The sequence below is a fragment of the Zea mays genome, chromosome 8, assembly GCF_902167145.1.
Source record: "Zea mays cultivar B73 chromosome 8, Zm-B73-REFERENCE-NAM-5.0, whole genome shotgun sequence".
Lineage (NCBI taxonomy): Eukaryota > Viridiplantae > Streptophyta > Magnoliopsida > Poales > Poaceae > Zea > Zea mays.
Window position 1 is genome coordinate 148,933,590 of NC_050103.1, and position 27,560 is coordinate 148,961,149.

The following is a 27,560-nucleotide window of genomic DNA, read 5'->3' on the forward strand; positions in this document are numbered from 1 at the left end:
CTTTCATGATTATAAGATGGTTGATAATCGCTCTATTGTAGAGCAAGCTCATGAAATACAGTGTATAGCCAAGGAGCTCGACCACCTTAAGATAGTCCTTCCTGACCGATTTGTGGCCGGATGCATTATTGCAAAGTTGCCTTCTACATGGAGGAACTTCGCCACAGCTCTGAAACATAAGAGACAGGAGATATCAGTTGAAAATCTGATAGCGTCTCTGGATGTTGAGGAGAAAGCTCGGGCTAAGGACACGGGATCTAAAGGAGGCGAGGGCCACTCCAGCGCCAACATGGTTCAGAAGAACCACAACAAGGGCAAAGGAAAGCCAAAATCTAACAAGCCCAACAAAACTACCAACTTCAAGAAGAAGAAGAACAAGGCTGAATTGACATGTTTCGCATGTGGCGAGGCGGGTCATTTTGCCAAGGATTGTCCCGATCGAGCGGATCGCCGTGGCAAAAAGGGCAATGTCAACACAGTGGTCGCTAGCAATGAGGAAGACAAAGGGTATGGTAATTTACCTTTCATCTTCTCAGTATTTCAATCACCTAGCTGGTGGCTTGATACTGGTGCTAATGTTCATGTGTGTTCTGACATCAACTTGTTCTCTTCTTATCAGGGCGCCCGGGATTCTTCCGTGCTAATGGGGAATGGGTCACATGCTTCTGTTCATGGCACTGGCACGGTGGATCTGAAGTTTACTTCGGGAAAGATCGTGCAGCTGAAGAACGTGCATCATGTCCCTTCTATACACAAGAATCTCGTTAGCGGAACCCTTCTATGTAGAGATGGGTTCAAGGTAGTTTTAGAGTCCAATAAGTTAGTTGTGTCCAAGTCTGGACAATTTATTGGTAAAGGCTATGATTGCGGAGGCTTGTTCCGCTTTTCTTTGTTAGATTTCAATAATAAGTCTGTGAACCATATTTGTGCAAATGTTGATGATCTTGCGAGTATTTGGCATTCTCGTTTGTGTCATATTAATTTTGGCTCTATGTCTCGGCTTGCAACCATGAGTTTAATTCCGAATATCACCATAGTCAAAGGTTCTAAGTGCCATAGTTGTGTGCAGTCGAAGCAACCTCGAAAGCCTCATAAGGCTGCTGAGGAGAGACACCTGGCACCACTAGAACTCATACATTCTGATCTTTGTGAGATGAATGGTGTGTTGACAAAAGGTGGTAAGAGATACTTCATGACATTGATTGATGATGCGTCTAGATTTTGCTATGTATACTTGCTAAAAACTAAAGATGAGGCTTTAGACTACTTTAAAATCTATAAGGCTGAGGTTGAAAACCAACTAGAGAGAAAGATCAAACGTCTTAGATCAGATCGTGGTGGCGAGTTCTTTCCCAAAGTCTTTGATGATTTCTGTGCAGAACATGGCATTATTCATGAGAGGACTCCTCCCTATTCACCCGAGTCAAACGGGATTGCTGAAAGGAAAAACCGTACGTTGACTGACCTGGTGAATGCCATGTTAGACACTTGTGGTTTATCTAAGGCATGGTGGGGGGAGGCAGTCCTGACTTCATGTCATGTTCTGAATAGAATTCCTATGGGCAAAGAAGAGAAAACCCCTTATGAGAAGTGGGTTGGGAGAAAACCATCACTTTCATACTTGCGCACTTGGGGGTGCATGGCGAAAGTCAATGTACCAATTAATAAAAAGCGCAAGCTTGGTCCAAGGACAGTGGATTGTGTCTTTCTTGGATATGCTTCGTGTAGCATAGCATATAGATTTTTAGTAGTTAAATCTAAGTTCCTGATGTGTATGTTGATACTATTATGGAATCACGTGATGCTACTTTCTTTGAGCATATATTTCCAATGAAAGACATTCATAGCAATTCTAGATACTCTTCTGAGATAATTCCTGAACATAATACACCTATTGAGAGTTTTGAACAGCCACATGAAATTGTCCTAGAGGAGGATGACAATGATGCTCCTAAAAGGAGCAAGAGACAAAGGGTTGAAAAATCCTTTGGTAATGATTTCATTGTGTACCTTGTGGACGATACTCCTACTACCATTGCAGAAGCATTTGCATCTCCAGATGCAGATGATTGGAAAGAAGCAGTTCATAATGAGATGGACTCTATTCTTTCAAATGGTACGTGGGAAATCACTGATCGACCCTATGGATGCAAACCTGTAGGTTGTAAGTGGGTGTTTAAAAAGAAGCTCAAGCCTGATGGTACAATTGAAAAGTACAAGGCTAGGCTTGTGGCTAAAGGCTATACTCAGAAAGAAGGAGAAGACTTCTTTGATACTTACTCACCTGTTGCTAGAATGACCACTATTCGAGTACTACTTTCTTTGGTTGCCTCGTATGGTCTCCTTGTTCATCAGATGGATGTAAAGACAGCTTTTCTTAATGGAGAGCTGGACGAGGAAATCTATATGGAACAGCCTGATGGATTTGTAGTAAAGGGTCAAGAAAGCAAGGTGTGCAAGTTATTGAAATCTTTGTATGGTCTGAAGCAAGCACCAAAACAGTGACATGAGAAGTTTGACACTACTCTAACGTCTGCAGGCTTTGCCATTAATGAGGCAGACAGGTGTGTATATTATCGCTGTGGTGGGGGCGAAGGAGTTATTTTGTGCTTATATGTTGATGATATATTGATATTTGGCACAAACATTGATGTGATCAATGAAGTCAAGTCTTTTCTATCAAAGAGTTTTGATATGAAAGATCTGGGAGAAGCTGATGTGATTCTAAACATCAAGCTGATTAAGGCAGATGGTGGGATTACTCTCTCGCAATCTCACTATGTTGAAAAGGTTTTGAAGCGATTTGGCTTCTCTGAGTGCAAACCTTCTTCAACACCTTATGATCCCAGTGTGACACTGCGAAAGAACAAGAGAATTGGTTTAGACCAATTGAGATACTCTCAGATTGTCGGTTCACTCATGTATCTTGCTGGGGCAACAAGGCCCGATATCTCGTTTGCTGTGAGCAAATTGAGTAGGTTCATGTCAAACCCCGGGACTGATCATTGGCATGCACTTGAGCGGGTTATGCGCTACCTGCAAGGTACAATGAGTTATGGAATTCACTATTCTGGTCAGCATGCAGTACTTGAAGGATATAGTGATTCGAACTGGATATCTGATGCAGACGAGCTTTATGCCACCAGTGGTTATGTCTTTACTATTGGTGGAGGTGCGGTATCATGGAGGTCATGCAAGCAGACCATTTTGACGAGGTCAACCATGGAAGCCGAGCTAGCTGCACTTGACCCAGCAACCGTTGAGGCAGAATGGTTGCGTGAACTCTTGATGGACTTGCCGGTGGTTGAGAAACCAATACCAGCTATCCTTATGAACTGTGACAATCAGACAGTGATTGCTAAAGTGACGAGTTCTAAGGATAATGGAAAGTCATCAAGACATGTCAAAAGACGATTGAAGTCTGTCAGAAAGTTGAGAAACTCCGGAGTTATAAGTGTGACTTATATTTCAACAGATAAGAATCTGGCAGATCCTTTTACCAAGGGACTACCACGTAATGTGATAGAAATCGCATCGAGAGAGATGGGTATGAGACCCGAATAAAGTTGCCATGGTGGAAACCCAGTCTATGTGATCGGAGATCCCGTGAATTAGGTCCTGGGAAGAACAAGCCATTGGTGAACTGAGGAGAGTAACTTTTGACCCTCTCTAAGTAAAGATGCAATACTCTCAAATGCTGTAAGGCAGGTTGGCTTTGTGCCTTAATGTGTTCTGTTGGCTTGTATTAGCGAAGATGTTGTCCTGCAGAACATTCTTTGAAAGAACACACCTATATGAGTTAGACTGTCTAACGTCGCAGTCTATGAGATTTGGGTGATCTCTAGTAAACTCATGAAGAGACCTTGGAGTACGACGTATATGCTCCACCCGAGAAGGGGACTACTGGTAGCCAAGTACTGGTCATGACTTCAAGTGAAACCCATTCACGCAAAACTTGCAATTCAAGGCATAGTCCATTGTCCAAGTTGTGGGTTGGTGTAACTTGGAGTTCTAGGCGGAAGTTCAACTTAACAGTCTCTGCTGAAAAACTAGTATATTAAACAGTAGTGAACAGTGGCGAAAACTGCAGATGGGCATTTGAGATCTGGTGGGGGATTGTTAGGATTTATGGGCTTGGCCCAATTAAGAATTTCTAATAATTCCAGGAAAATCTCAAAAGCCCATATAAGTGGATGACAAAGGGATAGGTGGAACCAATAGCACCATATTGCTAGCTCTTGTGGAGTAGAGCTAGCTTAAATATGGAAGCCACACTCACTCACCAAGTCATGGATGAGAGGGGAGAGTGTGGAGAGCCACATGCGCGCGCGCGCTCGCTCGCTCGCCTCGCCTGGCCTGGCCGGGCCGGGCCGGGGCGGGGCGGGGCGAAGGGCGCGGGCGCACGACATGCGCGTGAATGGTCCGCCGAAATCCGGCCCCTCGCCTTGCGGGGGCGCGGCTACCTTTTGCCGTTTGATTTTTTGATTTCTTGGCTGTTACGCTTATTCTAACCGATCCCTATAAAATCTCAACTGATTGCGAGATTTTCGTGGGCGGATAAGCACTGGGGTCGCGGACTCGGCCCTATAAAAGGAGCCCGGCAGCCAGCCTCCAAATCATCCCAGATCCCAGTTCGCTTTCGCCTCTCTTCATAGCTGAGCCGCCTTTTAGTTCCCTTCGTCCCGACCGCAGAGGTGCATCTGCGATCAGGAGAGCAGGTCTCCGGAACCCTTCGTCTTCTAGATCCTGCACCGGGAGAGGGCGAATAAGGTTTTTGGGAAGCGTCTTCACGCGACTGCTCGTGATCTGCTGACCTCGTCAACCCATCTGATCCTGGCGCGCGCCAACAATCAGTAAGTCTAATCAGTACGCATCATCTGATTTGGCTTTTATTTCAGTTCTTCTGATTTGGTCATGATTTATATTCGGAATTTAATTTGGAATTTGTCTAATTATTCAACAAAGAATACCAAAAGCTCCTCAGGTTTGACTCAGCTGTCAGCTAGATCGCAGAGAACATATCTAATGCATATGGAAGATCGGTGCATATAATACATATATTAAATCATCATCACTTATTTTAGATCTAGCGTCTTTAGTTGTTTAGTATATTTTGCTAAAAACACCATATATGTCCTCCACGCGGCCACCGGAGTCTCGGTGGTGGCGTGCTCGCCGGTTGCCGGCTTGCCGCTATTGACGTCTTCAAAGGCATGGCATGCTGCTGCCTGCGTGCCTGTTGATTATTCTGTTGTGTGGCGCGGCTGGGGCGTCGGTCACTGTCCGAAGAAATCCGCAGACGCCAGAAACACACATGATCTCCAGTGATGACCCACTCATGGACCATAAACGCCTGTCGGAACGGCAACAGCGACGACGATACGCGGACTGGCCGCGGTTGATGGTCCAAAACTTTAAAGGCCACAACATGTTCACGCTTTATTCTTAATTACATAAGTAGTCCACGCCAATTACATAGTACATGGTCGGTAGATCTACATTAAGGAGTACTATTTTTCCTCACGCGATATCCTCATCATCACTGAAATGCTCCAAGGATGAAGGATGCGTGTCTGCACTCTGCACCCCTGCTCGTCGCGTCGGCGACCTCTCTCTCCTTCGTCAGAGAAAAAAAAACATGTATGTATGTATGTACATCTAGCTAAGGGATCCAGCAGATATACATGAGACGAGACGAGACGACTGGAACCGCGAGCGAGCGGCTCCTAGCTAGGTTTTTTTTTTTTTGAGCTAGCAGTCACGGCTCGGCTCGGGATTTGGCGGTCACGGACGGGTCGGTCTCGGTGTCGCCGCAGTCGGACTGCGCCGCCGGCTTGTTGGAGAGGGAGAGCACGAGCTCCTTCATGTCGGAGCTGGACGAGCGGACCTGCGCCAGGATCTTGCTGAACTTGGGCTTCTTCCTCGTGATGGCGATGGACACGTCGTTGGGGAAGAGGTCCCTGAGGACGAAGGCGTGGAACACCGTGGTCACCAGCAGCCCGGCGGCGGTGACGGTGGAGATGCCCGACAGCCCGATGGAGAGCGCCCGGGTCAGCACGTTGGTCACCTCCGTCGCGTACGTGATCGTCGCCACGGACGCGCCGGTCATCGGGAACGTGTACGCCCACCACGCCAGCGAGAAGCGGAAGCCCCGGAAGAAGTTGATGCGCACCGCCTGCCAGAATTAATGGACCGTGCGTGCGTCAGTGGCAAATGTACGTGCGACGTGGACGCCGCGTCGTCACGTCGAACGAACCGTCCATTTGGCTACCATGAGTACGTACGTACGTACGTACGTACCAGTGACATGTAGAGGAAGAGCGCGATGAAGTAGGCGATCCGGGCGCCGTTGTCGAACTGGCCGTTGATCTTGGCCCATGCCATGGACGCCACGCTGGGCGCGGCCACGAAGAGGAAGAACACGGGGTGCAGCTCCTTGGGCAGCGTCACGTTGGTGGGCAGCCGCTGGTACAGCGTCACGAAGAGCACCAGGTAGTGCGCCAGCCCGACGGCGAAGAAGAAGACGGGGCCCTCGCGGAGGCCCATCCTGGCGCCCAGCAGCGCGCCGACGAAGTTGCCCACGACGGAGAGGTGGTTGGACGGGTTGGCCACCTTGGACAGGCGCCGCTGCCCGCCGGACATCCACTGCCCGTAGATCTTGAGCTCCAGGCACAAGATGGGCGCCATCAGCGCGTACCACACGCCGCGGTGCATCTCCGCCACCACCAGCCGCGGCGCGCCCAGCGCCAGGAACAGGCACGCGATCCACGGCGCGAAGAAGAAGTTGGCGCGCACCGGGTGGTAGAACTCGCGCCGCACCGCCTCCAAGTAGAAGACCACCTTGAGCAGGTACGTGGACGACACCAGCGCCGTCAGCGCCAGCGCCACGTACCACAGCGCGTGGCTCACCGCGGGGCTCACGCGCAGGAACGCCGTCGCCGGCGCCGACGCCAGCGTCTTCCACAGGATGGCCTGGCTGCTCACGCCCAGGCACATGCCGAACGCGCTGATGGGGAAGCGAAGGAGGAATGGCCACTTCTCGTCTTTCGGCAGCACCGGCACCTCCGTGGCCTGCATGCAATGCAAAGACACGAAAGTTGAAGCAAGCTAGGTCGTCGTCAAGTTGAGACTTACTTAATTGAGAATGGAAGCAAGAATGCGCGCGCTTTCCGCTTGCTTTGCTTACCCTGAGCGTGTCGAGCTCGGGGCCTTCCAAGGCGTCGAAGTAGCGGTCGGCGGCGGGGACCTGATCGGTCTCCTCCTCGGAGTCCGGGGACGACGATACGCCGTCGACGGGGTCCTGCGGGCGGCCGCGCAGGTTGGACAGCTGCCGCTCGAGGCGGCCCGAGAAGGTCTTGAACGGGTCGAACCGCTTGTCGCGCGCGCTGTCCCACCGCCGCGCCTCGTCGACGTTCTTGTTGGTCGACGACGACGGGTGCAGGTTCATGTTCAGGACGATGGGCTGCGAGTGGAACCGCGTCTGCTTGACCAGCCGCGGCGATCGCGCCGTAGGTTCAGGACGATGGACGTGGTCGGTCGGCGCCACGGGCATGAACTGCGACAGGTGGAACCCCGACGGCGACGCCGGCATGCTGAGCGAGACGGAGTACGGGACGACGTGCGCGTCGTCGTAGGCTCTGATGGCAGTGTCCTTGTTGCTTCCCGGGCGGCCCTGCAGCTCCTCCACCTTGTCGTCCATCTCGTGCAGGGACACGGCGACGTCGTCGGCGCCGACGCAGTCGAAGCCGGCGACGGTCTGGGACGGAGCCTTGACCAGGAGCGCCGGCAGCGCGTCCCCTTCTCCTCTCGACGACGACGACGACGGCAGCTCGGTGCTCAGCCCGCCGGCCGCCACCAGCTGGATCTTCTTGACGACGTCCTTGCCGCTGCCGATGAACTCCATAGTAACACCGAGGAAAGGCACCTGCAGCACCCCCAAACAGACAGTAGAAACAAAACCACAATCATGAGATGCATGTCCATCAATCATCAAATCATGCACACACACGCATGCCAGGTGCTGAAAAAAGGACATCAAGTGTCATCGCAATACCAATACCAGACAGATCCACCCATTCGACCAAAGCACGGCTCGGCAATCCAGTACGGCGATGCTTGCCATGGATGGATCCATTCTAGTACGAAACTCTTCCTAGCGGTGCTCACGGGTTTACCTGTTTGTTTGTTTGTTTTTTTCCTACTCTAGTGATGAGCAAGCAACCGGGGGTTCCCTACGCGAAGCGGGCCACTGCAAAAGAAACTGCAGCCCGGCGGGGCGCGCGGGCGGCCGATTTTATAGGAGGCAGCAGGCCAACCCAGCAGGTGGGCAACTGGGCGCTCCTTTTCGGCGCGGAGAGGAGACCCGCGCCGACGGGGACTTTTGCGACGCTTTCCAATTTCCCGCACGCGAGTAGTACGCGCCGCCTAGTCCATGCCAGCTAGCGCTAGCGGCGGAGCACGCCGGCGGGCGGTGATGGCGACGGGGCGGGATGCTGGTCGGCGAAGGTTCAGCGTCCGGCGTTGAAAACGCAAGTTATATTGACCACACACACTCTTCTTGTCAAATTTCGACACTACATCTCCGCCCGCTCATAGATATAGGCACAAAAAGATCGAACTGGTCTCGGGTCGGATGTCGCAGTAGAGTGAGCAGCTTTTCTTTTGCCTAGCGGAAAGGAAACTCAAACCGAATGAACACAACGCATGCAGAAATTACACACGCAGACAGGCACACACCCAATACCTCGGTTTTCAGATCACTGGTTGACACAGCGTGGCTCCACCACGGTACCGGCCTCGCTCGAGGTCGAGGGTTCAAGCTGGACGTGGTTGGTATGGTGGCAGGGCAAGTGGAGTGGAAGCGACGAGACGAGAGATATGATGGGAAGAGAGCTACCGCTATGGCGCTATAGCAGCAGTGCTCGTGTGGATGCAGTGAGCTGCTGATGACCTTGCTGGCTGGACAGCAGGATTATATATAGAGCACGCCAAGTGCTCTGGGTGTGCTAGTGCTCTGTTCGCTCCCAGAAAGGTGGCGAGTCAAACAAACCGCGCTCTGGGTCGTCTTCCTCCTGGTCCTCGACCTCCCTGCCAGGGCGTGGGTCCCCCTTCCAGCCACCCATGCACTTATTTTAATATGCCTCTATACTTATTCTAATATGTTTGTATACTTGTTTTAACACACTCTAAATCCTAATGCATGGTTTTTTTATAAGAACATGTATTTTGATATATATTATTATAACATTACTATAGTAGTATATATAAAGTAACTAAAGGTAATATTTCGTTTGATTGTTCGAACCTGACACCATTTTTTTCTGTGTCGTTAGACCATCTCCAGCAGACTACGTATCGATCTCACTCATATCTCAAATCTTATTTAAAACTAGTGTTTTGCATGGACCGTCGGAGTCCGCATTATGGCACATAGTATATATGCTCAATGATATCAGAATCCTAATTTTATTCTGAATTGTAAAACATATTTATTTATTTCCCCCGACTCGGTTTTATTATTATAGTTATCGGCCGTTGTCCAAGAATGGAGAGTATTCTCGATGGTCATGTGTGCTTATATATGTCAACAAAAGCGATATATAGAATGTGCACGGGCCTATGCGCCGTGGTGACAGATTCAAAAGTAGCTAGTACGTACGTTCCGTGGCATTTCTGTTGCACGACCATCTATCGCTTTTTATTTACAAATGATGAGGTCTCTAGCTAAGCTAGAGAGCTTTGTAATAAGTTCACGAATCACGAGTTTACATATTCGTCAATGATGGATACGGAGCATGGGCGGCCTTAATAGTCTTTGAGTTAGCCGAGCACTGTAGGCGGTGATCTTATTAATTACGTTATATACAAGTACGCTCATATATACATTGATCCCACGTCAAATTGGTAATGAACACCCCCCAAGGCCGGACACTTTCTGAAAAATGCAATACAAGTACTAGCTACGTGTACAATGCCAGACCACTCAAGAAGCATTTCTACGGGGTACTAGCTGACGTACGGAGTGTTAAGTTCACTGTTTCTAGAATCGCGATCTCGGAATTTCCAGCGCGCAATAATCGTGCACTGGAAATGCCAACTTTATTTCCTTTCTACTTCTACGAGCTGTTTTAACCGACAAAGAGCTCATGCATGGCTCCCCTGCCGTTTGGTTCGCCAAGTGTAAAGTAAACGGTAATAGTAACGATTCACACTTGAATATTAGTGGTAACAAATTTAAATAGAGCGGTATCCATTTGTAGTATAGTAGCGATTACGGTTGGATTTAAACAAACATTATTTAATGTTATCGATTAACCATTACATTAGCAAACATGTGAACCAAACGCCACCCAATTAGCCTCCTACGACGGGGTAGTGTGTCGCATATGACGGCGTGCGCTGCGTACTACTACGTACCTGGTCAGGTCGCTGCTGCCTAGTGGTAGTGCCTTGCTAGGATCCAAGCTCTCGATCAGCCCGGTGGCCGGAGACGAACCTGCGGTCGGTCGACGCGGGGGCGCGGAGACGGCGACAGGAGGCAATGCAGCGAGTTGCTTGCTGGCGCGGTCTGGCTAATAGCGCTAGTGGCAGCTAGCTTAATCGGCTAATCGCTATATATATATATAGCTAGTGCGCCTGGCACTCTCACGCGCGGCCGCCTCGGCAGCCATGGCCCCCAGGCGCTAGCTTTTATAGGGGACGATCGAATAACAGGAGAGCTAGCCTCATGTACGTAGAATAGAATGATAGATGTGGCAGTGGCAGTGACGACCGAGCGATTCAGGTAGCGAGGATTTTAGGTCACGCGCGCACGATCGATGATGGGCACGCCGACCGACCGCGGGCCGGCGATGAGGACATGGCCGAGTGCTATGCTACGGGGTCACGACGTCAGATCAGCGCGGGCGGGCGGACGGGTAGTGGCCGCCACATGCGCGCGCGCGCGTGTATCTTTGTCAGCGGCCAGTGCCTGGCCAGTGGCCACCACCCGGGTGGCCGGTCCTCGCTCTTGTGGGCGCCAATTAGGAGTAGTAGGGAGGATCTAGCCAGCCCCCGCGCGCCATCCGGCTAGGTCGATCGACGGGTCAGCGGCTGTGGCTCCCGGCCAGAGAAACTCCGCGTGCCGCGCGACGTCGACGAGACGACGACGAAAAAAAGGCCAAGGCAGCTACTTGGTGCTAGTAGCTCTGGGGTCTGGGCTAAGCTACCAGCTACTACGGCTGGCGCGCGGCGTAGCAGGGCTCGTGGGTTGTGCTTGTGCATGGTCTGCTGTCACTAAGGATGGATCCGGATATTTATTCGGATGTCATTTTTTTGTCTTCTTTTTTCAATGGTGAACAACTAACATATATAATTTACTATGTAAATTTATATTCTTGTTTTTACCATTGAGACTATTAATCTTCACAAAAATTAATCATTAAATTCATTTTATATCTTTTTAAATAATTCATATAAAATTCAGATGTCTATTCGAATACGGATTCGGATGTTTTTTCACTTTTTTGTTGTAGGGAGAAAATAATGTACATAAAAAATTATACAAAAAATTATTTAAATATTTCATAATATTCTTAATAACATTGTCGAAAATTAAATTTAAATTTTATGTATATCTATGCTAAAATATTATATTTGTGATACAAGTCGGATATTTTAGGAACATCGCTAGCTGTCACTAGTTCTGAGGCGAGAGGAAACAAAGGAGCGCGTGACAAACCGCGTTCCCTCCCTCCTTCATTTCCGAATATTTATCGTTTATTAATTTATTTTTGAACTAAACAACGATAAATAAAAAGGAGAAGGGAGGGAGTATATATTAGGAAAATTTTTTGCTGCAGCAGTGCAGTCCGATTGCAAACCAGGATATTTGCAGCCTCTCACAAAAATAAGGATAGATCTCTACCTGCAGGTCCAGCAAGTAACGTTTTAGTTGTGTTATTGACCTGTGGGTGGGGTTCATCCTCATTTTTGTGAGGGACTGCAAACATCCTGTTTTGCAGTCGGGTTGTAGCAAATTTTTTTCTTCCATATATTAGGCAGAGAGAGAGACATGCTTTCAACTCTCTCTCTTATCTTTACTAACACTATGAAAATGCGCTATGCTTTGCCGCAGGCCGAAGGTGCACACGGTCGACCTTTCCAACAGACCACTAGCTAGCTTGCATGTATGCAGTATCACTCTACTACCATGCCAGATATCACGACCGACGAAGGCGCGCACACCCGCAAGAGCCGTCCGAGTCTGACTCCACCGCATCATCGTTGCACCGGAGACCCGATCCGACCCGACCCGTCAAGGAAGGAAGGCGGCGGGTGGTGACGGCAGCATTGACTGTTTGGTTCAGTTTTTTTTACCAGCTTTTTTAAAAAATCCGGCTGTGGGGAGAATCTGGCTGTGCGGAAAATCTGAGTATTATTACGATTACGTGTGGAGGAAGATAAAGTTGTTAATAGGGTTCAGGATTTAGAAAGTGACAGATTTCTACTATTATAATGACTCAACCGATTATATGTTTATATTGATTTTAGATAGTTTTTGCCCCAACGAATTTTGTAGAAGCTGACTGAAAAGTTGAGCGTTTGACGGTTTACAGCAGCTTTTGGTGACCAAAAGCTGCCAGAAGAAGCCGAAACATATCTGTCAGCAGCCGGCGGGCCGTCTGCAGACGCAGCTAGCTGCGCAGCGCCTGGTCGGATGATTGGATGGCGTCGCGTTGCGCCAGCGCCACAACTGGTTTCCCTGGCCGGTAAAGCTACCAGCGGCGAGCTTCATTCATCTTCCTCTACTGCAAGTGGGCGACCGCCTAATGCACGCACCGTCGCCGGCCGGGGGGGCCGGGCCAGACATGTACCGAAACTGACCGAAAGATCAAAGGCCAACGGGGAAGTCACTAAATGCCTATTCTACCGGAACAACATGCCATCTGAGGTTATTATATATTACAAATTAAGGTAACCCCCTTTTTTTTGGAGTTGCTAGTGACAGTAATTATGATATTGTACGAACGCTGTACATCCTTTTTTGGCTTTTGCTATCACACGAGAGTTCTTTTTTTAAATCGAATATTCCATGCCGAACAACATTATATAAACAACACATGTCGTCGACTGGGTTATTAATTAATTATCCCTAAACCATGCAACCCATTCTTGTAGTCACCACGCGTATACTACTTATGATATCATACAAATACATCTTCTTGGTATTACAATTGCGACACTCTTTTAGGTCGCTCAAATAAGTGCACCAACTTACTAAACATTACTGACGTGGCAAAAATATGTACTCACTAGTATAACAATTGGATGAACGACGAATGATCCAACCAGCATGAGCATCCCAAATACAAAAAAAAGCCCTATATGGGCTTGTTTGGGAGTAAGGGTAATGAGGAAGATTGAAGGGGCTAAAATCCCCTACTATTTAATTTTAAACAGTGAGGGATTCTAGCCCTCTCAATCTCCTTCATTCCACTTGCTCCCAAACAAGTCCTATAGGTTGCAGGTTACCACCGGAAATGATCCCATTTATATTGGCAACATAATACCGTATATTATATTGTTAAAACGTCAATTATATTCGGGGTAAAGAGTGTGTTTTGTTCTTTAGTCAGCCTCTCCTAAACTTTAGGGTTTCTATTTAGGATGCCTTATTTAGTTATACTGTTTGCTAGTTTATTTGCATTGGTAGTTTAGACTTTAGACACTAAAGTTTCGGATGTGAGAACCAAACACACTCGGACATTATTTTTAATGAATTTATGGATCCCATCCACCTCTCTCTCATTTGCGAGTGAGTAGGTTATTATGTCCATGCGTCGATCAGCATTGTCCACTTTCTACAATCTTTAACGAATCAAAGCTTAGGCGCCTTTAATTTGCAAATGCGTGGTGGAATCATACGCACACTATGGGTGGTTCAGACTTTAGGGCTTCTACATGGCCACATGGGTGGCGACGGATATATACATAAAGCTAAGAATCCGTGCTAAAGGGCTACGTGTGCATGCATATCCTGCCATGAGCCGATCCATAGCGATCGGAAGAGCCACCATGCATAGAGGGCGAGAGGTTTTAGTGGTCGATGATGTTAGAAGCCTCTTTTTCGATCGAGCTGCAGGTAATGCGAATGTTCGGTACCATTATAAGCGGGTGACTATTGACGCATGCATATACTATGACTGACCTATTCTGATACGATACCTGGCCTTATCAGGTACTCTCTCTGTCCTCGAAAGGAAGTTTTTTATTTTATTTTTTTTTTGACGTCGAATTTGATCGGCTTATTCTATTCAAAAAATTGGTGAAAACATAGAGAGAGAAAAAAAAACAGTTGACAGTTAAAGTAAATTGTATGATAAACTAAATCAGCATGAAAAATAAATAATAATTATAATTTGTTTGAATAAGAGGAGTCCGTCAAACTTGATTTTCAAAAAGCCAAAACGACATCTTTTGTAGGAAGGATGGAGGAAGCTTTGTAGGACGGAGGGAGTAGTAGCTAGTAGATGCAGTCAGCGCTTTTCAGCTAGCCGGCCTCGCGCGATTCCGGCCTGAATCTGGTGCGCTACGGAGACGATCGAAACGGATATGCATGTATATGCCGTTCTGCGTTTTGGCCTACCATGACGACGGTCGGGAAAAATACACTTGTAGGAGAAGCTCCTACTAGCGTTCATGGCCGCATGCTTGCAACGTTTTCCATGGACTAATACATAGTTCTGTTTGAGCTACTACTAGCAGAGGCCTTTTTAACGCATTTCTATCCGTAAAATAGAATCTAGATGTAAAATTCATTGTGGAACAGTTCCAAGTCTGAGATTTATTATAAAAAGTGTTAGTCTAAACTCCAGCTCCAGATCTACTGAAGTGCAATTTTGGTGAAATAGCCTCTTCTATATCTTTGAATTCTTCTTCCCCGGGATAGTAACCAACATAGGGGGAAAAGGAGTGCACGACAAGGAGCTCGCACGGGCGCATGGGGAAGGGAGAGCCCCAGGGTGATGATGCTAAAAACATCTGGCCCCCAATTTAGTTACGATGATTAATACTCCCTCTGTTTCTTTTTATTAGTCGCTGGATAGTACTATCCAGCGACTAATAAAAAGAAACGGAGGGAATAACAATATAAAATTATTCAACTTAGCTCTAAGAGAGTGTCAAAACTTGAACATGAGCTTTCCAGCTTCTCTAGTTAGCTTGAATTTGTTCCTAGGAATGTTTAGAACTTATCCAAGTTCACTACACGACGGTTGATCTTTAGCGATCCTTATTAGGTACCAACTGTTGGTTGCTAAAGGTTAGGGACCGGCGGTCAGTCGCTAAATCCCTTTGCAGCAACGGTCGGTTGGTTGCTAAAAGTCTAGAAATGTAACAACTTATGGTTGGTCGCTATAGATGTCGTCGGGGACTAGCGGTGGGTCGCTATAGAGCAAGGATCACTATCAAATCTTATAGTCTGAACGTACCTGTAGATGTTAGTGACTAAAAATTAATTAAAACGCTAAATTACGTGATGATTTATTTCTTTTTAATATTGCTTGTATGTTTATTTCATGGTTTGTTTATGTATGGACATGACTATAGTATGCAATTGTGTTCTTTGTGCTTATATGATATTAAATTCGAGTTGAAAGTCGTTTCAAATGTTTATTATTTATTTGTATTTATAATAATTTATTCAAATGTTTATTTTTTATTTGGTAAATTTTTTATGAATTTTTGAGTAATTTAAAAATACATTTTGAAATAAATAAAAAAAGAAAACCCTCCCTAACCCTAAGGCCCACTAGGGCCCATCTACCTAACTCTCCCTCCCACGCCGTCCCTATCTCCACCCTCTCCCTGGCATCTTCCCATCGCCGCCCCTCTCATCTCCCTCACGCCCTCTCTCTGGTGCTGCAGCTCGCCCCCCCCCCTCTCCTCACCATCTCCTCCCTGGTTCCCATGGCGCCCTCCCCTTCTTGGTGGCCGACGCCCCCCCTCTCTCTCCTCTTGGCGACGACTGGGCAACATGTGCCCAGGTCTTCTTGGGACCCTTCGCCGGCGACAAGCACCACCAGGTACTCCCAACCCCGTCTTCCCTTCCTGCGGTGCCAAACTGAGCACCCAAACCCTAACTCCCTAGAAATCTAAACTCTGGGCCCTGGCTGGCTGGGCAAGCGAGGCACAGTACAGCCTGGGGTTAGGAGCATGTGAGCTGCACATGACGGTGTCCCCGGGCATCGCAGGGCCGGCCGTCGACCGTGGCGTCGGGGCACTTGTTAATGCGTTGCGAGGCGACGGGGACGACGGACGGCTCCAGGTGCAGCGCATGTGGCGCCACGGACAGCGGCTGCTGCCTGCCCTGCAGCTACGAGGACACGGACAGTGCCGCGTTGGATGCTGGCACCAGCACCAGACCGGACGGACGTACCGCACCGCGTGCCAGTGCCACGCCACCGACGCCTCGGCCTCGCTCCCGGCGTTGCGTGCGGGCGCGGAGGACGGGGCGGCCGGCTCCGGAGCACAAGGGCCAGGTGGACGGGGATGGCAGCGTGTGCAGGGGCGACGCCGACGACAATGCCAGTTCATGAGTCACGAGTTCACGGCGATGCGTTGATGTAATGATGTGCTTGTCGTGTCCGTGTGCAGCATCGCGTCACGCCTGCTGCTTGTACGTGCGTGCTCTCTCCGTCACGCGTCGGGGGTGGATTGGATCAGAGCCGATCAAGTGCGGAGAACACCACGCCAGGGGTGCTTCAGATGGCAGTAAAGTCAGTACTCAGTCATGGCTTCTTAAACTGTATGACCCTAGAAATCTAAACTTTTGGGGCTATTTAGGTGCATGTACATCTACTAACAGTCATTTAAAAACTTATAATATTTTAGTCAGATTAGATTACATATGCTTTTAGCATTTGTTTTATTGTTTAATAATTTAGAACATCCTTTTGTCAAGCTCATGTCCAGCCACAAACTCACAATTTACAGGTTCAGTCATGAATGGGCTTCTCATGAGCTTCCCTAAGTGATGCTTCATATGTTTTCTAACATGCAACATCTCCCGATGTTATCCATGTACTTGATATATCCTTAGAAGTCAGAGATGCAGAAGTCTGATCATCATGAGCAGAAGCTAACTTCACCAAGAGGGTTAATCCATAAGATACTTCGTCGTACAAATAGCAGGCGTTCTCCCACTGCAGCTGACCAACAACCTTCTCCTGTATCTCCAGAAACAAGCAACTCATCAATATTCTCAAAGCAAAAGGATGTTGATGATGCCATCAAGGATTCAGAAAAGCTGAGCACACATACTATCAGAATTGAAGATGAGAAATCTGATTTGCTAGGGTCTGAAATTTATTCTGGAAAGCTTACATTAGATAACAAAACAAAAAGTTCATCAAATGAACAGTCTGGATCAGGATCTAGTAGCAATTGCTTTGATGCTAGGCTCAGCACTGAAGCCCTAATATGGGGTTCTAACATCCTTAAGCTTGAGGATATTGTATCTGTAAGTTATCTCATTGACATGCAAAACTCGCGTCTATAATTTTCACTTCTACTGTGTCCACACTCCACAACATTTGGAACCAGTTCAATATATATGAAATGACCGTGCAGGTATCATATAATTATGGTCTCCGGTATTTCACCGTGCATGCTTGTCCTCTTGAAAAAATATCCAGTGGACTCTCCTGCTTTATGAAGCCTAGAAGAACCCAAACGGACTTGAAGTTCGTATCCTCTTCTCCGCACGAGGCCTTTCGGTGGGTTAATAGTTTTGCGGATCAGCAATGTTACGTAAACCTGTTGCCTCACCCCATGGCATCTAGCAAGAAGCATTCTTCTGAACTCATTCAGTTTGATGCCATGTTTGATCCTTATGTTAAATGTCAGTCTCCACCAAAGATACTTGTCATCTTGAATCCTCGATCTGGACATGGTAGATCTAGCAAAGTTTTTCATGGAAAAGTGGAACCCATATTTAAGGTATGTCTAGCTGAGTAGAAGCATGCATCTTATCTCAAGATTGGATCTGTGTTGTCGCTTCTACTAGGAACTTTGGTATGATCTAGTCATGCTTCCCAAGATCATATTTAGTTGGGTGTTTCATACAACCTAAGATGTTTATAAATGAGTTGTAGACAATTTTATAAGCTTTCTAGAAATTCTTGGATCACCTGTTTTGGATGCCTAAATCTCCAGTTATGGAGTTTTGAAGTGAGTAGTCGAATTCCGTCCAAATCTGGACAACATTATCATTTAATACTGATTGACCTTTTTAAGTGTCTAAACTCATGGTGATGATAATACCAAAGTTGTATAGGGTTTCTTAGGCTTTCCAGAAAGTCTTAGTTCACTATTTTTGGATGAATATTTTGTGAGTTATGAACAAAACAATTGACTACTGTGTGCTGTCCAGAAAATCTGCAATTGTGCACTTGATTTTGTTCTTGTTTGGCTAAGTAGGAATTATTAGTTTTTGATTCTTGAGTGATGAAGACTTGTGGCATTTGAAATGTTTCTCCAAATGTCTTGTTGCATATGGTTGAGTTTTTTCTTTCTTAATGTGTGCTCTAAACCTATTAGTTTGGGAAGTGATGTGCCTGTACTTAGAGGGATCATCGTGATTTTGTGCTCATGGTAGTATACAACAAAAACATGTGCTTTTATCTTAACGTCTGTTTGGTATATATTGTGTGTTTTTGTGAGAAATATATTGCAAAATCTCTCTCTCTCTCTATATATATATATATATCTACACCTGACTCTGCAATATATAGGACATCGCTCGAATTGTTTATATGCAGGAATAGGTTGTACAAATAATTTGAAATTGACATTAACCACTAGGTGGCCACCCATCATTGTTTTTTACCATAAGGAGTCTCATTTTCCAGTTCTTACTGAATATACAAATTTATCTAAATTTCGATTGTTTTTATGCTTGTGAACCTTTTAGGTTCTGCACAACAGGACTTCCTAGCGATGTCACCGTTGAGGTTGGGGATATGTCTTTCCACCTTCATAAGGTAATGTCGTTTTTTTCCTAGTCATATTCTGGATTCCTGTATTTTCCTGGTGTGTGCAAGAAATAAAGCAAAAATGGTTATATCCCTTTTGCTGCTTGTTCCCGTCTAGCAAATGTTCTCTGTCCATATCCTGTTGCAACAATTAACAGTTCCTTGCTTTGAATGAAACTTTCATCATACTTTGTTTGACTTGGTGTTTCCTGTGTAAAGCTTCTACTACTGGCATTTATGAAAGAATATGAAAATGGTTATAACCTTTTATTTCCGTTCCAATGCTTTTGCTTCACTTTCTTGCCTTGTATGCCTTTAATTAACCTTTTTACATGTTGATTATTTCCTCCATAACAATGTCTGTTTCATTGCAGTTTCCTTTACTTTCAAAAAGTGCCTTTCTTGAACGGTCAATTGAAGAAAATTCTGACTAAGAAGAATGCATCATCAAACTAAATGACATTCCTGGGGTGCCAAGTCATTTGAGCTAGTTGCAAGGTTCTGCTATGGGTGTGAAAATAGAGCATCAAAAGCTACTAGAGTGAACAAATGCTTTTGTGACTGATCAGCTCTGGAGCAGCTAGAGTGATGTAGTTGTGGGCTTTTGAACAATAGCTGGAGTGATATAAAACATTAGTGATGTAGTTATGGGCTTTTGAACTACTTCAAGCTGGAGTGATGTCGCTGTGGTGCTTTTGTGACTGATCATCTCTGGAGCTTTTGTGAATGATCTAGCTAGCTATCCGTAAATGATCTAGTTGTGAATGATATTATAATTGTGATGCTTTTGTGAATATATAATTGTGGTGCTTTTGTGTTTATGTGATGGATCTATGATTGTGGTATACTGATTAACTGTGTATGTCTTTATGATTTGTGTATAAAAATATGTGATTTGTGGTGCTTAATTAAATGTATATTATTATTAATAACAACTGTAAAAAGGGCGACTTTCTGTTGGTTGCTAAATGTATAGTATGACGACTTACAGTTGGTTGCTAAATCTATAGTACAGCAACCCACAGTTGGTCGCTAAATATACAATATTAGCAACGGACGGTCGGTCGCTAAAAAGATGTCGGTCGCTAAAGCCTTTAGCGACGGCACTTACATCGACCATCCTTATGGGTCGCTAAAAAACCGTAGGTCGCTGAAGGTCGTTTTAGCAACCAACCGTAGGTCGCTGTAAGTGAACCGTCGTGTAGTGGTTGTTGAACTAGAAATAGTTAATCTTTTCCAAAATATACCCCTTTCTGGCTTGGGTTTCAGTTGTTTCTGGCTTAGAATCCCAATTATTGATCTTATGAACTCGTGAGCAAATACTTAGCAAACTAGTTAGCCCATATGGTTGTGATGGTCATCAAGCACCAAAAGAAATCTAAAAACACTAGTAGAAAAAAGTTCAAAGCCTACGCTGAGGTATAGTTTTTACAGTCGGATTCGATTATTAACCGACAGTGCTATTTCTACAGGCGGTTCCTTAAGAAACCCATCTGTAGAAATCATATTTCTACATGTGGTTCTTTAAAAAAACCAACACTAGAAATCATTTTTATCCTTGATTTTTTGAGTTTTTCAAATGACTCTGGATGATAAAACTACCAAAATAAAAGTTGTAGATCTTGAAAAGTAATGAAACTTTGTAGTTGACAACTTTTTAATTTGAAATCATCCGGGCTCTCAAAAATTTCATCCAAATTTATCAAATTCAAAATGCAAATTTTGCAAATGCCCTTGGATGGAAAAATATCAAAATAAAAGTTGAAGAACTTTAAAAGTTATTCAACTTTGTAGTTGACAAACTTTTTGTTTGAATTAATTTACGACTTCAAATAATTAATTTACACCCAGTTGGTTATAATATGTGATCAACAAAACTATAATTTAAGCTCAATGCATGTCATAGGTGGAGTGGTATAGGAGTCTCGGGTCCTCCCTGATTAAAATGATTTTTGCTATTTTAAAACCATTTTTATGTTTCCTGAAAAAGATTTTCACTGGCGGTTTTATTTCCTCGGCCGCCAGTGAAAATTGATTTCCACCGACGGTTTTCTTATCACAACCGCCAGTGAAAATTGATTTTCACTGGCGGTTCCCAGTTACCCGCATGTAAAAACCTATTTCTACTGGCCCCTAACACTGGTGGTTCTAAAAACCGCGAGTGCAAATAGATTGAGAACCACTACTATAGAGCTTCTATGTACTAGGGAAACGAGTTAAACCCCACTTTCTTTTCATGGATCCATGTCACTTGGATAACACATGCATGGTGTCAGCACCTAGTGTTTTGGGCATTAGGATCAGTGGATGGTTTCATCGAAAAAATTGACATGTTCACTTATAAATAGAATGGGTTGTTCCTATCAGAGTGGGGATCATGAATAGGGATCTACTTCAAATCATGATTGATTTCGTTTTTGGCAACGAAGGTTATAACGTTACCTTCTTGTTGGAACCTGAAAACTTTGATCTAGTGTCTTTTTTCCATTATTTGCAGAACAACCAGATAAAGATGGCAATGGTAATGAAGTGGAAGGGAAAATGGATTATGATGGCGACTAGACACAGTAGCGACGCTAGCAAATATTTTATCGAGGTCATCAGTATTATTTACTGGAACTTCACTATAGTCTATAGAAGTCTTTGTAATTAACACAGTTTTTCCGTTACATATTCAAAAAATTACGGGGGTCGGTTGACCCTAAAAAGGCCTGGATTTGCCCTTGATTAGACAACCAAAAAACAAAAAGCGGAGAGATATTTCAAATCCCCCCATCGTCTCAGCACGAGGGTGGTGTTGTACCCGTACAGACATTGTGTATGAGTCCCAAAAGCCCTATCTCACTACCATCCATGCGGGTTACCAGGCCCCTCCAGAAGCTAAAAATATATGTGCAAAGTGAACCCAGCAATCACTTCACAAGTATAGAATCCTCCCTAGAGTCCTTATGTTCCCAAGCCGCTGCATAGTCTGGTGGGCAAGTCAGAGGATCACGGAGAACTGAGACATGTTCATCTATTGCTTTTAGTGTCATCATTGATGTTTTTGTGGATCAGAAGCTAAGCTCTGTCATCCATTCTAAGCAAGACACTGAGAAACAGTTGAACGGGTCTTTATCGGGCAATAAGATGGTGATGGCTACTTCTAATAGTTCATCTAGTGCTTTGGAAAATCTAGAGTTAGGGGAGGGTCGGATGGTTGTCTCCTATAGAAACCTTAGTCTTGATTCCAAGACTATTGCTTTGAACTCAAAGGATTCATATGATGTAGAGATGACACAAAAAAGTATTGACCCCTCTAAAAATTATATTTTATCCTATGATGTGAACATGATGGATAGAGCAATGAGGAGAACAACTCGAAAAAAATGGTGGGTAACCCAAGGATCAAGCGTGTGGCTGAGTCGGCAATTCGAACCCAACAAATTATGACATCCTCTCCAATGTTACTAGGTAATCTTTGCGGCAATCCTTTGGCTGCGTTCATGGCATATCCTTTAACGAACGGATTCACATGACCTTCATATAGAGGCGTCATATCTCTTGGCATGACTGGTCGTATATCTTTTTCTCCGAGGCTTATGGGTGATAGTCTAGTTTTAGGATTGAGAGCCACTAGAGTGTGTTCTCTTTCAAGACTTTGCAACTTGTTGTATTTGCTCTCAGTGGCGGATCCAGAAACAACACAAGAGAGGGGCTAATAAGCTAAGATAATAGAAAAGTTTAAACAAAAGAAAACAATCTAATTGATGTTTAATATGACATAAGTAGCAAGATAAAATTTAAATACTCAAGAAACATATAACCTAAATAAGTTGATGAGTAAACATGAAATTTAATTTTATCAACTAACCTAGCAAATAATTAATCAAACCAAAATACCAAATAATCTTACCTTTTTACCTATCACAATAGCCAGCATAAAGCACCCGTGTAGCACGCTCATGCTCAACAGTAATCAAACCAAATGTAACATGGTTCCATCTTTACCAATTAGGGCTTGTTCGTTTTGCTCTCAATCCATGTGGATTGGGTGGGATTGGATGGGTTTCAATCCCAACACTACAACACAGCTTACCTTCTATGACATTCAACTTTTGTCATTGATAAGTGAATATATGTCATATATTGAAATCTATGACGCTTGTGTGACGTTTTTTTGTTTGTCATCTATGTGACGTGGCTAAACATGTTCTATGACAAATTGAAGTTTTTCTGTCATTAAAATTATGACGATTCTACTTCGTCATAGATTTTGTGACATTTACATACTGTCATTACTTCAAAGAAAACGTCACTAAGAAGCAGCACACTGGTTATGTGGAGCTCATGCGACAAATGATTATGACGTTTATCAATATGACATGGCACTTTTCAATGACGAATTTTGTTGTCATAATATATAAAATGTCGCATATTAGTGCTAGACCAAATTTGTGGCCTCATTAAATCTAATTTATAATTTTCTATGAATACTATTTTATATTATCAAAATTTGTGGCCTAATTTTTGGCTTCATTCAACCGTACAAATGTTCACATGACATATTTCACAAATTTACATATCCAATGACCAAAATTGTGGCAGACAAATTCCAATTCATAGGTCACAATACATCTAGCAAGAAGCAACATTGTTCAACAAAACTTAAGGCTACTAGTAACAAAAATCAACAAACTTGGAGCCACTAAGTCCTACTTGTGAAAAACTAGCAACCAACTATTGATAAAACAACCCGACATAGTTCAACCAACAACCAATTTTCAAAAAAGAAACATACTACAATAATTCACTGTTGGGGGCTTAGAAACTTTATGGCCTTGGATTGTGCTGGCCCTGGTTGAAGTTTAGCGGTTAACAAAGGAGGACGTGCATTTCTTGTGATGTCATCTTTACAACTTCTATTTCCTCATAATGTTTTACCCTTGAAGTTTCTGATTCCGTCTTCAAGTTATCCAACACTTGTCAAAGTTTTGTTTTTTCTTGCTTCTCCTTCTCAAGCTCAACCTGAACATCCTGAACCTATAAATAAGCATAACTTATTTACTTCATATGTAACCATGCACACACAGCCAAACAAGAACAAAAACATAGTTAAAAATATGTATACAAATACATAATCAGACATTAAAGCATCAAATGGTCTACATATATGGTTAATTTGGGAACAAATGACTTATGCTTTTATAGAAAAAATGTTGCATGCTGCTACAGTACATGTGCTTTTACTGAATTTAAAGCATAATTATATATTCAAATCAATATTGATACTTCATTAGTATGAACATAAACTCAGAAAATTAGACATAAACCAAGTAATCTTTTATTTACATATCTTTTGTGCTGCTAGTTGTGTCTAGAATGTAATATGATCTGGTTGTGGTACCTAGATATGTAATTTCTATGTTTGTGCATGGACAATCTGTTAATGTGGATATCATCTTATTAATCTATGGATTGCATCCATTTATATATTGTGCATTTAGCTATTAGTGGGCAATGTATTAATTTCTCGGCTATATGTTGAATATTAACAACAATCTTTTCTCTATGGAGTTTTTAGTTGGGTTTATAAACATATCATGAGCTCAAGAAAAATGGCCTCAAGAGTAGTGATAATTTCAGCGGCCTACTTTTCGAACCTCTCAATCACACGCTTGTCAATGCCTCCAAGCTTGTAGATCAGGTGGCCAGTGGTGGTCGACTTGCCAGAGTCGACATGGCCATTAACCACAATGTTGATGTGTAACTTCTCTTTACCCATGACTAGAGGTGAAGCTTAAACTGTTAATCAAACGAATCAATTATTAGGAACGCAAGTAAAAATCACACAATACTAAAGCCACTAACAAAAAAAATTATTAGATGGAATTAGAAACTAAATTTGGAGTTGCAACTACAGTAATCAGCTTAGAAAAAGCATGGTACATGTTAGCAAGGGATAAAGCAGACCTAGAAACATTCAATAGAGCAAACAATATAATATAAGAAGCAGTAAAGAATAAACAGAGCAGACTAATAAGTGTTCGCACAGAATTTAGAGCCAACAAAACAAATTCAAAATTTGCTACTTTATAAACCAGATCAGAGCCGGCACCGCCCTGTAGTGGCACAACATTATTAGCACTAAAATCATATAAAGAATACCATAAGCTTTGGATAATGTGGCACATGATTATTAATGCTGAATTCTCAAAAAAATAAGATCAACTTCATAGAACATTTATCCACTCATTATTGAAGCACTGTACCAAGGCGTAAGGAAAGTGCCATTTTTTAAGTGCGTAGACATAATTACACAAGCAAAGCACCAAATTATATTCTATCCTTGACAAGAAAAAAACTAAATAAATATGAGTCTTTCGCTACACAAACATATAAATTATTCACCAAACTTAATCTAAATAGAAGAGTCGAGTGCATTAGGCTAGTATAAATATAACTTACCAAATATGGTTTACAAATTCACCGTAAAAAATAATGTATTGTATTGCAAGCACAAGAAAGGTGAACTGAGGGAAGTAAAATACTAATGTTCATGTACTACAAACAGGTAGTCACTACTAACGAACCTTGCGAAAAGCTTACATGCTTTTCAAGAATTTTAGCCAATAGAGAAAGCACAAGGGCGCTCGCCCATCTGAACACTTATATTCAAATATCCGCACGACTGCAGGCTAGTCGTTTTTATGCCTATTTTCTCTGTTAAATAGATTACACATGGTCCTATACTAACTTACGTGCTGAACCTCCCTTATTGTGCCTTGTTGAAGTATTCAGACTTGCTGAATTTAAGCAACTATACTAACTGAACTAAGGGGAAATGACAGTCTTATTTTGAGATCTATAATCAGACATCGCTGCCTGATAACAATTGACTAACATTAACGTACTAATATCAAAAAGATGTGTAGCTCAATTTTGGGCTTTGTTAGGTAGAAGAGTATAATGTGAAATCGATGGACTTATGTACAGTGAAATGCTAAAGTACATTTCTTTCTTTCGACGTGACTCATAGAACACATCATATTTGTCATCTGTAAGTCCGGGGACAATGTGTAGGGAAACCCAAAACAAAACGGGGTCCATGGGACCTAGCATACAAATAAGAAAAGGAAGCAAGTATGTACTTAGGTCTTAGGTGCTGTAACAGCATGCAACAAGCAAGCAGTTTTATATATGAAGTAGGCATTGATGCCTGTCGTTGCTTCACGTCCAAAACTCCAAGTGATCAGTTTGTGACTTCGAAATAGAGTTGAAGACATGAACAATATGGTTGACCAATGTTACAGACACACATTTCATGGTACGACATGAACTATCTAAGAAATTTAGAGACCATAAAGTCACGAGCACTGACAGATGATAAAATGGAAAGATAAAGGGAAACATACTCCAACAATATTCCAATTACTAACACAACCACTTGACAGCAATAATCAGGTATTACTCTATTTAACATCATCGGCAAAGACACACTTTTATCTGTTCCGGCTTTGAATTACACTGAAGTCAGCTGATCTGCACACGCAAATGAGGTACGATAAATGTTGAGACAGGAATTAAGTAGTACCTTGGAACAATTAGCCGCACTCGCCTGTGCAGAAGTGGACGCGAAGCTGGCCCTGGTGTAGATTGCTGCAGCGCCTGGAACCCTTCGGAGCTCTTGCCGACGGCCAACCTTGACTCATAGAGGAAGTGTAGCCTCTCCTGCGCCCTATACCAGCAATATGGGCCAAACCCCATTGAATCGACGCAAACCGACAGACTGACCACTCTGGCAGATCCAACCGAGAGAAGGAAAAATTCTGGAGGAAAGGATGGGAAAGAAGAACACTTACAGAACAAACCGAAGCGAAGGCATGGAAGCAAGCCGGAAGGGGTCCGGGAAGCCGGCATCGCCGTGACGAGGAAGAGCGCGGGCTAGAGGCTGGCCACGGTGTCTCGGGGAGGAACACGACGGGGTGGCGAGCGAGGCATATCTGCGCGGACATGGAGGCAACACGAGAGGGGGGCGTCTCAACCGGCGGCTTCACGGGGAGGACGACGGTGGGGCTAGGGGCGGCGCAAGCGGAGATGACGCGAGAAGAAACGTGCGCACCCGTGAAGCCCTCCATGGCGAGGATACCCCACATATTTTTTAATAAAAAGAGATAATACATAAGATTAAAGTATAACTCTATATCAAGTTATTTTAAACATATTTAGTATTTATTTATTTTTTCAAAGACATTTAAACCATAGAGAATAGTAAGCATGTTTGGTTCACTGCCTAACTTATCCTACTTTGCCTAACTTTTCTGTCTAAGGTTAGTTTTTCAATTCGAACGATAAACTTAGACAAAGTGTAGCATATTAGCCACAAACCAAACAGACCCTAAGTATCCTAAAAGGAGACACCCTTTTATGAAACTTTTATCTCAAGCTTTTACTCCATACCATATTTTGAATTATTTTGATCAAAATTTATAATTGTTTTTTATTCGAAATGGCTAGGGAATGTTAAAATAAAATCATATTGTATCTTAAGCATGATCCTTCATTTGA

At 44.1% G+C, this 27,560-nt stretch overlaps 3 protein-coding genes across 11 annotated transcripts; 1 reads left to right on the plus strand and 2 right to left on the minus strand.

Moving 5' to 3' along the window:
• Positions 1-5,413: 5,413 nt before the first annotated feature.
• LOC103636089 (S-type anion channel SLAH2) lies at positions 5,414-10,661 on the minus strand. Of its 5 annotated transcripts, none has more exons than XM_008658450.2 (4): positions 10,417-10,661; positions 7,187-7,924; positions 6,301-7,071; positions 5,414-6,175 (listed from the first exon to the last, which is right to left on the minus strand). In XM_008658450.2, the coding sequence occupies exons 2-4, from the start codon at positions 7,901-7,903 to the stop codon at positions 5,759-5,761; spliced, it is 1,905 nt and encodes a 634-aa protein (XP_008656672.1). In that variant the 5' UTR covers positions 7,904-7,924; positions 10,417-10,661; the 3' UTR covers positions 5,414-5,758. The 5 variants fall into 5 exon arrangements, with proteins under 5 accessions (XP_008656672.1, XP_008656673.1, XP_008656675.1 ...); XM_008658451.3 differs by lacking the exon at positions 10,417-10,661 and adding an exon at positions 8,744-10,382; XM_008658453.3 differs by lacking the exon at positions 10,417-10,661 and adding an exon at positions 8,175-8,735.
• Positions 10,662-15,811: 5,150 nt separating this feature from the next.
• On the plus strand, positions 15,812-19,829 carry LOC103636090 (sphingoid long-chain bases kinase 1). 3 transcript variants are annotated; one of them, XM_035961845.1, is made up of 5 exons: positions 15,812-16,064; positions 16,636-17,500; positions 17,611-17,979; positions 18,953-19,022; positions 19,388-19,829. In XM_035961845.1, the coding sequence occupies exons 2-4, from the start codon at positions 17,090-17,092 to the stop codon at positions 18,974-18,976; spliced, it is 804 nt and encodes a 267-aa protein (XP_035817738.1). In that variant the 5' UTR covers positions 15,812-16,064; positions 16,636-17,089; the 3' UTR covers positions 18,977-19,022; positions 19,388-19,829. The 3 variants fall into 3 exon arrangements, with proteins under 3 accessions (XP_035817738.1, XP_008656678.2, XP_008656679.2); XM_008658456.4 differs by lacking the exon at positions 15,812-16,064 and having other exon boundaries at positions 16,238-17,500; positions 17,611-17,727; positions 17,887-17,979; XM_008658457.4 differs by lacking the exon at positions 15,812-16,064 and having other exon boundaries at positions 16,238-17,500; positions 17,611-17,727; positions 17,899-17,979.
• A 3,724-nt stretch (positions 19,830-23,553) lies between these two features.
• On the minus strand, positions 23,554-27,173 carry LOC103636092 (uncharacterized). Of its 3 annotated transcripts, none has more exons than XR_557792.3 (4): positions 26,855-27,173; positions 26,587-26,730; positions 24,656-24,797; positions 23,554-24,035 (listed from the first exon to the last, which is right to left on the minus strand). XR_557792.3 is itself a non-coding variant. In XM_020542849.2 (4 exons), the coding sequence occupies exons 1-3, from the start codon at positions 27,128-27,130 to the stop codon at positions 24,770-24,772; spliced, it is 441 nt and encodes a 146-aa protein (XP_020398438.1). In that variant the 5' UTR covers positions 27,131-27,138; the 3' UTR covers positions 23,554-24,035; positions 24,656-24,769. The 3 variants fall into 3 exon arrangements, 1 of the variants encoding a protein (XP_020398438.1); XR_557794.3 differs by having other exon boundaries at positions 24,647-24,797; positions 26,855-27,168; XM_020542849.2 differs by having other exon boundaries at positions 26,587-26,723; positions 26,855-27,138.
• Positions 27,174-27,560: the final 387 nt, after the last annotated feature.

Coding starts and splice junctions, on each gene's coding strand:
- LOC103636092 (XM_020542849.2), bottom strand. CDS start 27,130: ATGGAGGGCTTCACGGGTGCGCACGTTTCTTCTCGCGTCATCTCCGCT. Junction 26,724..26,854: donor CCTTCGCTTCGGTTTGTTCT/GTAAGTGTTCTT, acceptor TATAGGGCGCAG/GAGAGGCTACACTTCCTCTA. Junction 24,798..26,586: donor GTGCGGCTAATTGTTCCAAG/GTACTACTTAAT, acceptor TTTGATTAACAG/TTTAAGCTTCACCTCTAGTC.
- LOC103636089 (XM_008658448.3), bottom strand. CDS start 8,134: ATGGATCCATCCATGGCAAGCATCGCCGTACTGGATTGCCGAGCCGTG. Junction 7,072..7,186: donor CCGAGCTCGACACGCTCAGG/GTAAGCAAAGCA, acceptor CATTGCATGCAG/GCCACGGAGGTGCCGGTGCT. Junction 6,176..6,300: donor TCTTCCTCTACATGTCACTG/GTACGTACGTAC, acceptor TAATTCTGGCAG/GCGGTGCGCATCAACTTCTT.
- LOC103636090 (XM_035961845.1), top strand. CDS start 17,090: ATGCAGAAGTCTGATCATCATGAGCAGAAGCTAACTTCACCAAGAGGG. Junction 17,501..17,610: donor AGCTTGAGGATATTGTATCT/GTAAGTTATCTC, acceptor ATGACCGTGCAG/GTATCATATAATTATGGTCT. Junction 17,980..18,952: donor AAGTGGAACCCATATTTAAG/GTATGTCTAGCT, acceptor TGAACCTTTTAG/GTTCTGCACAACAGGACTTC.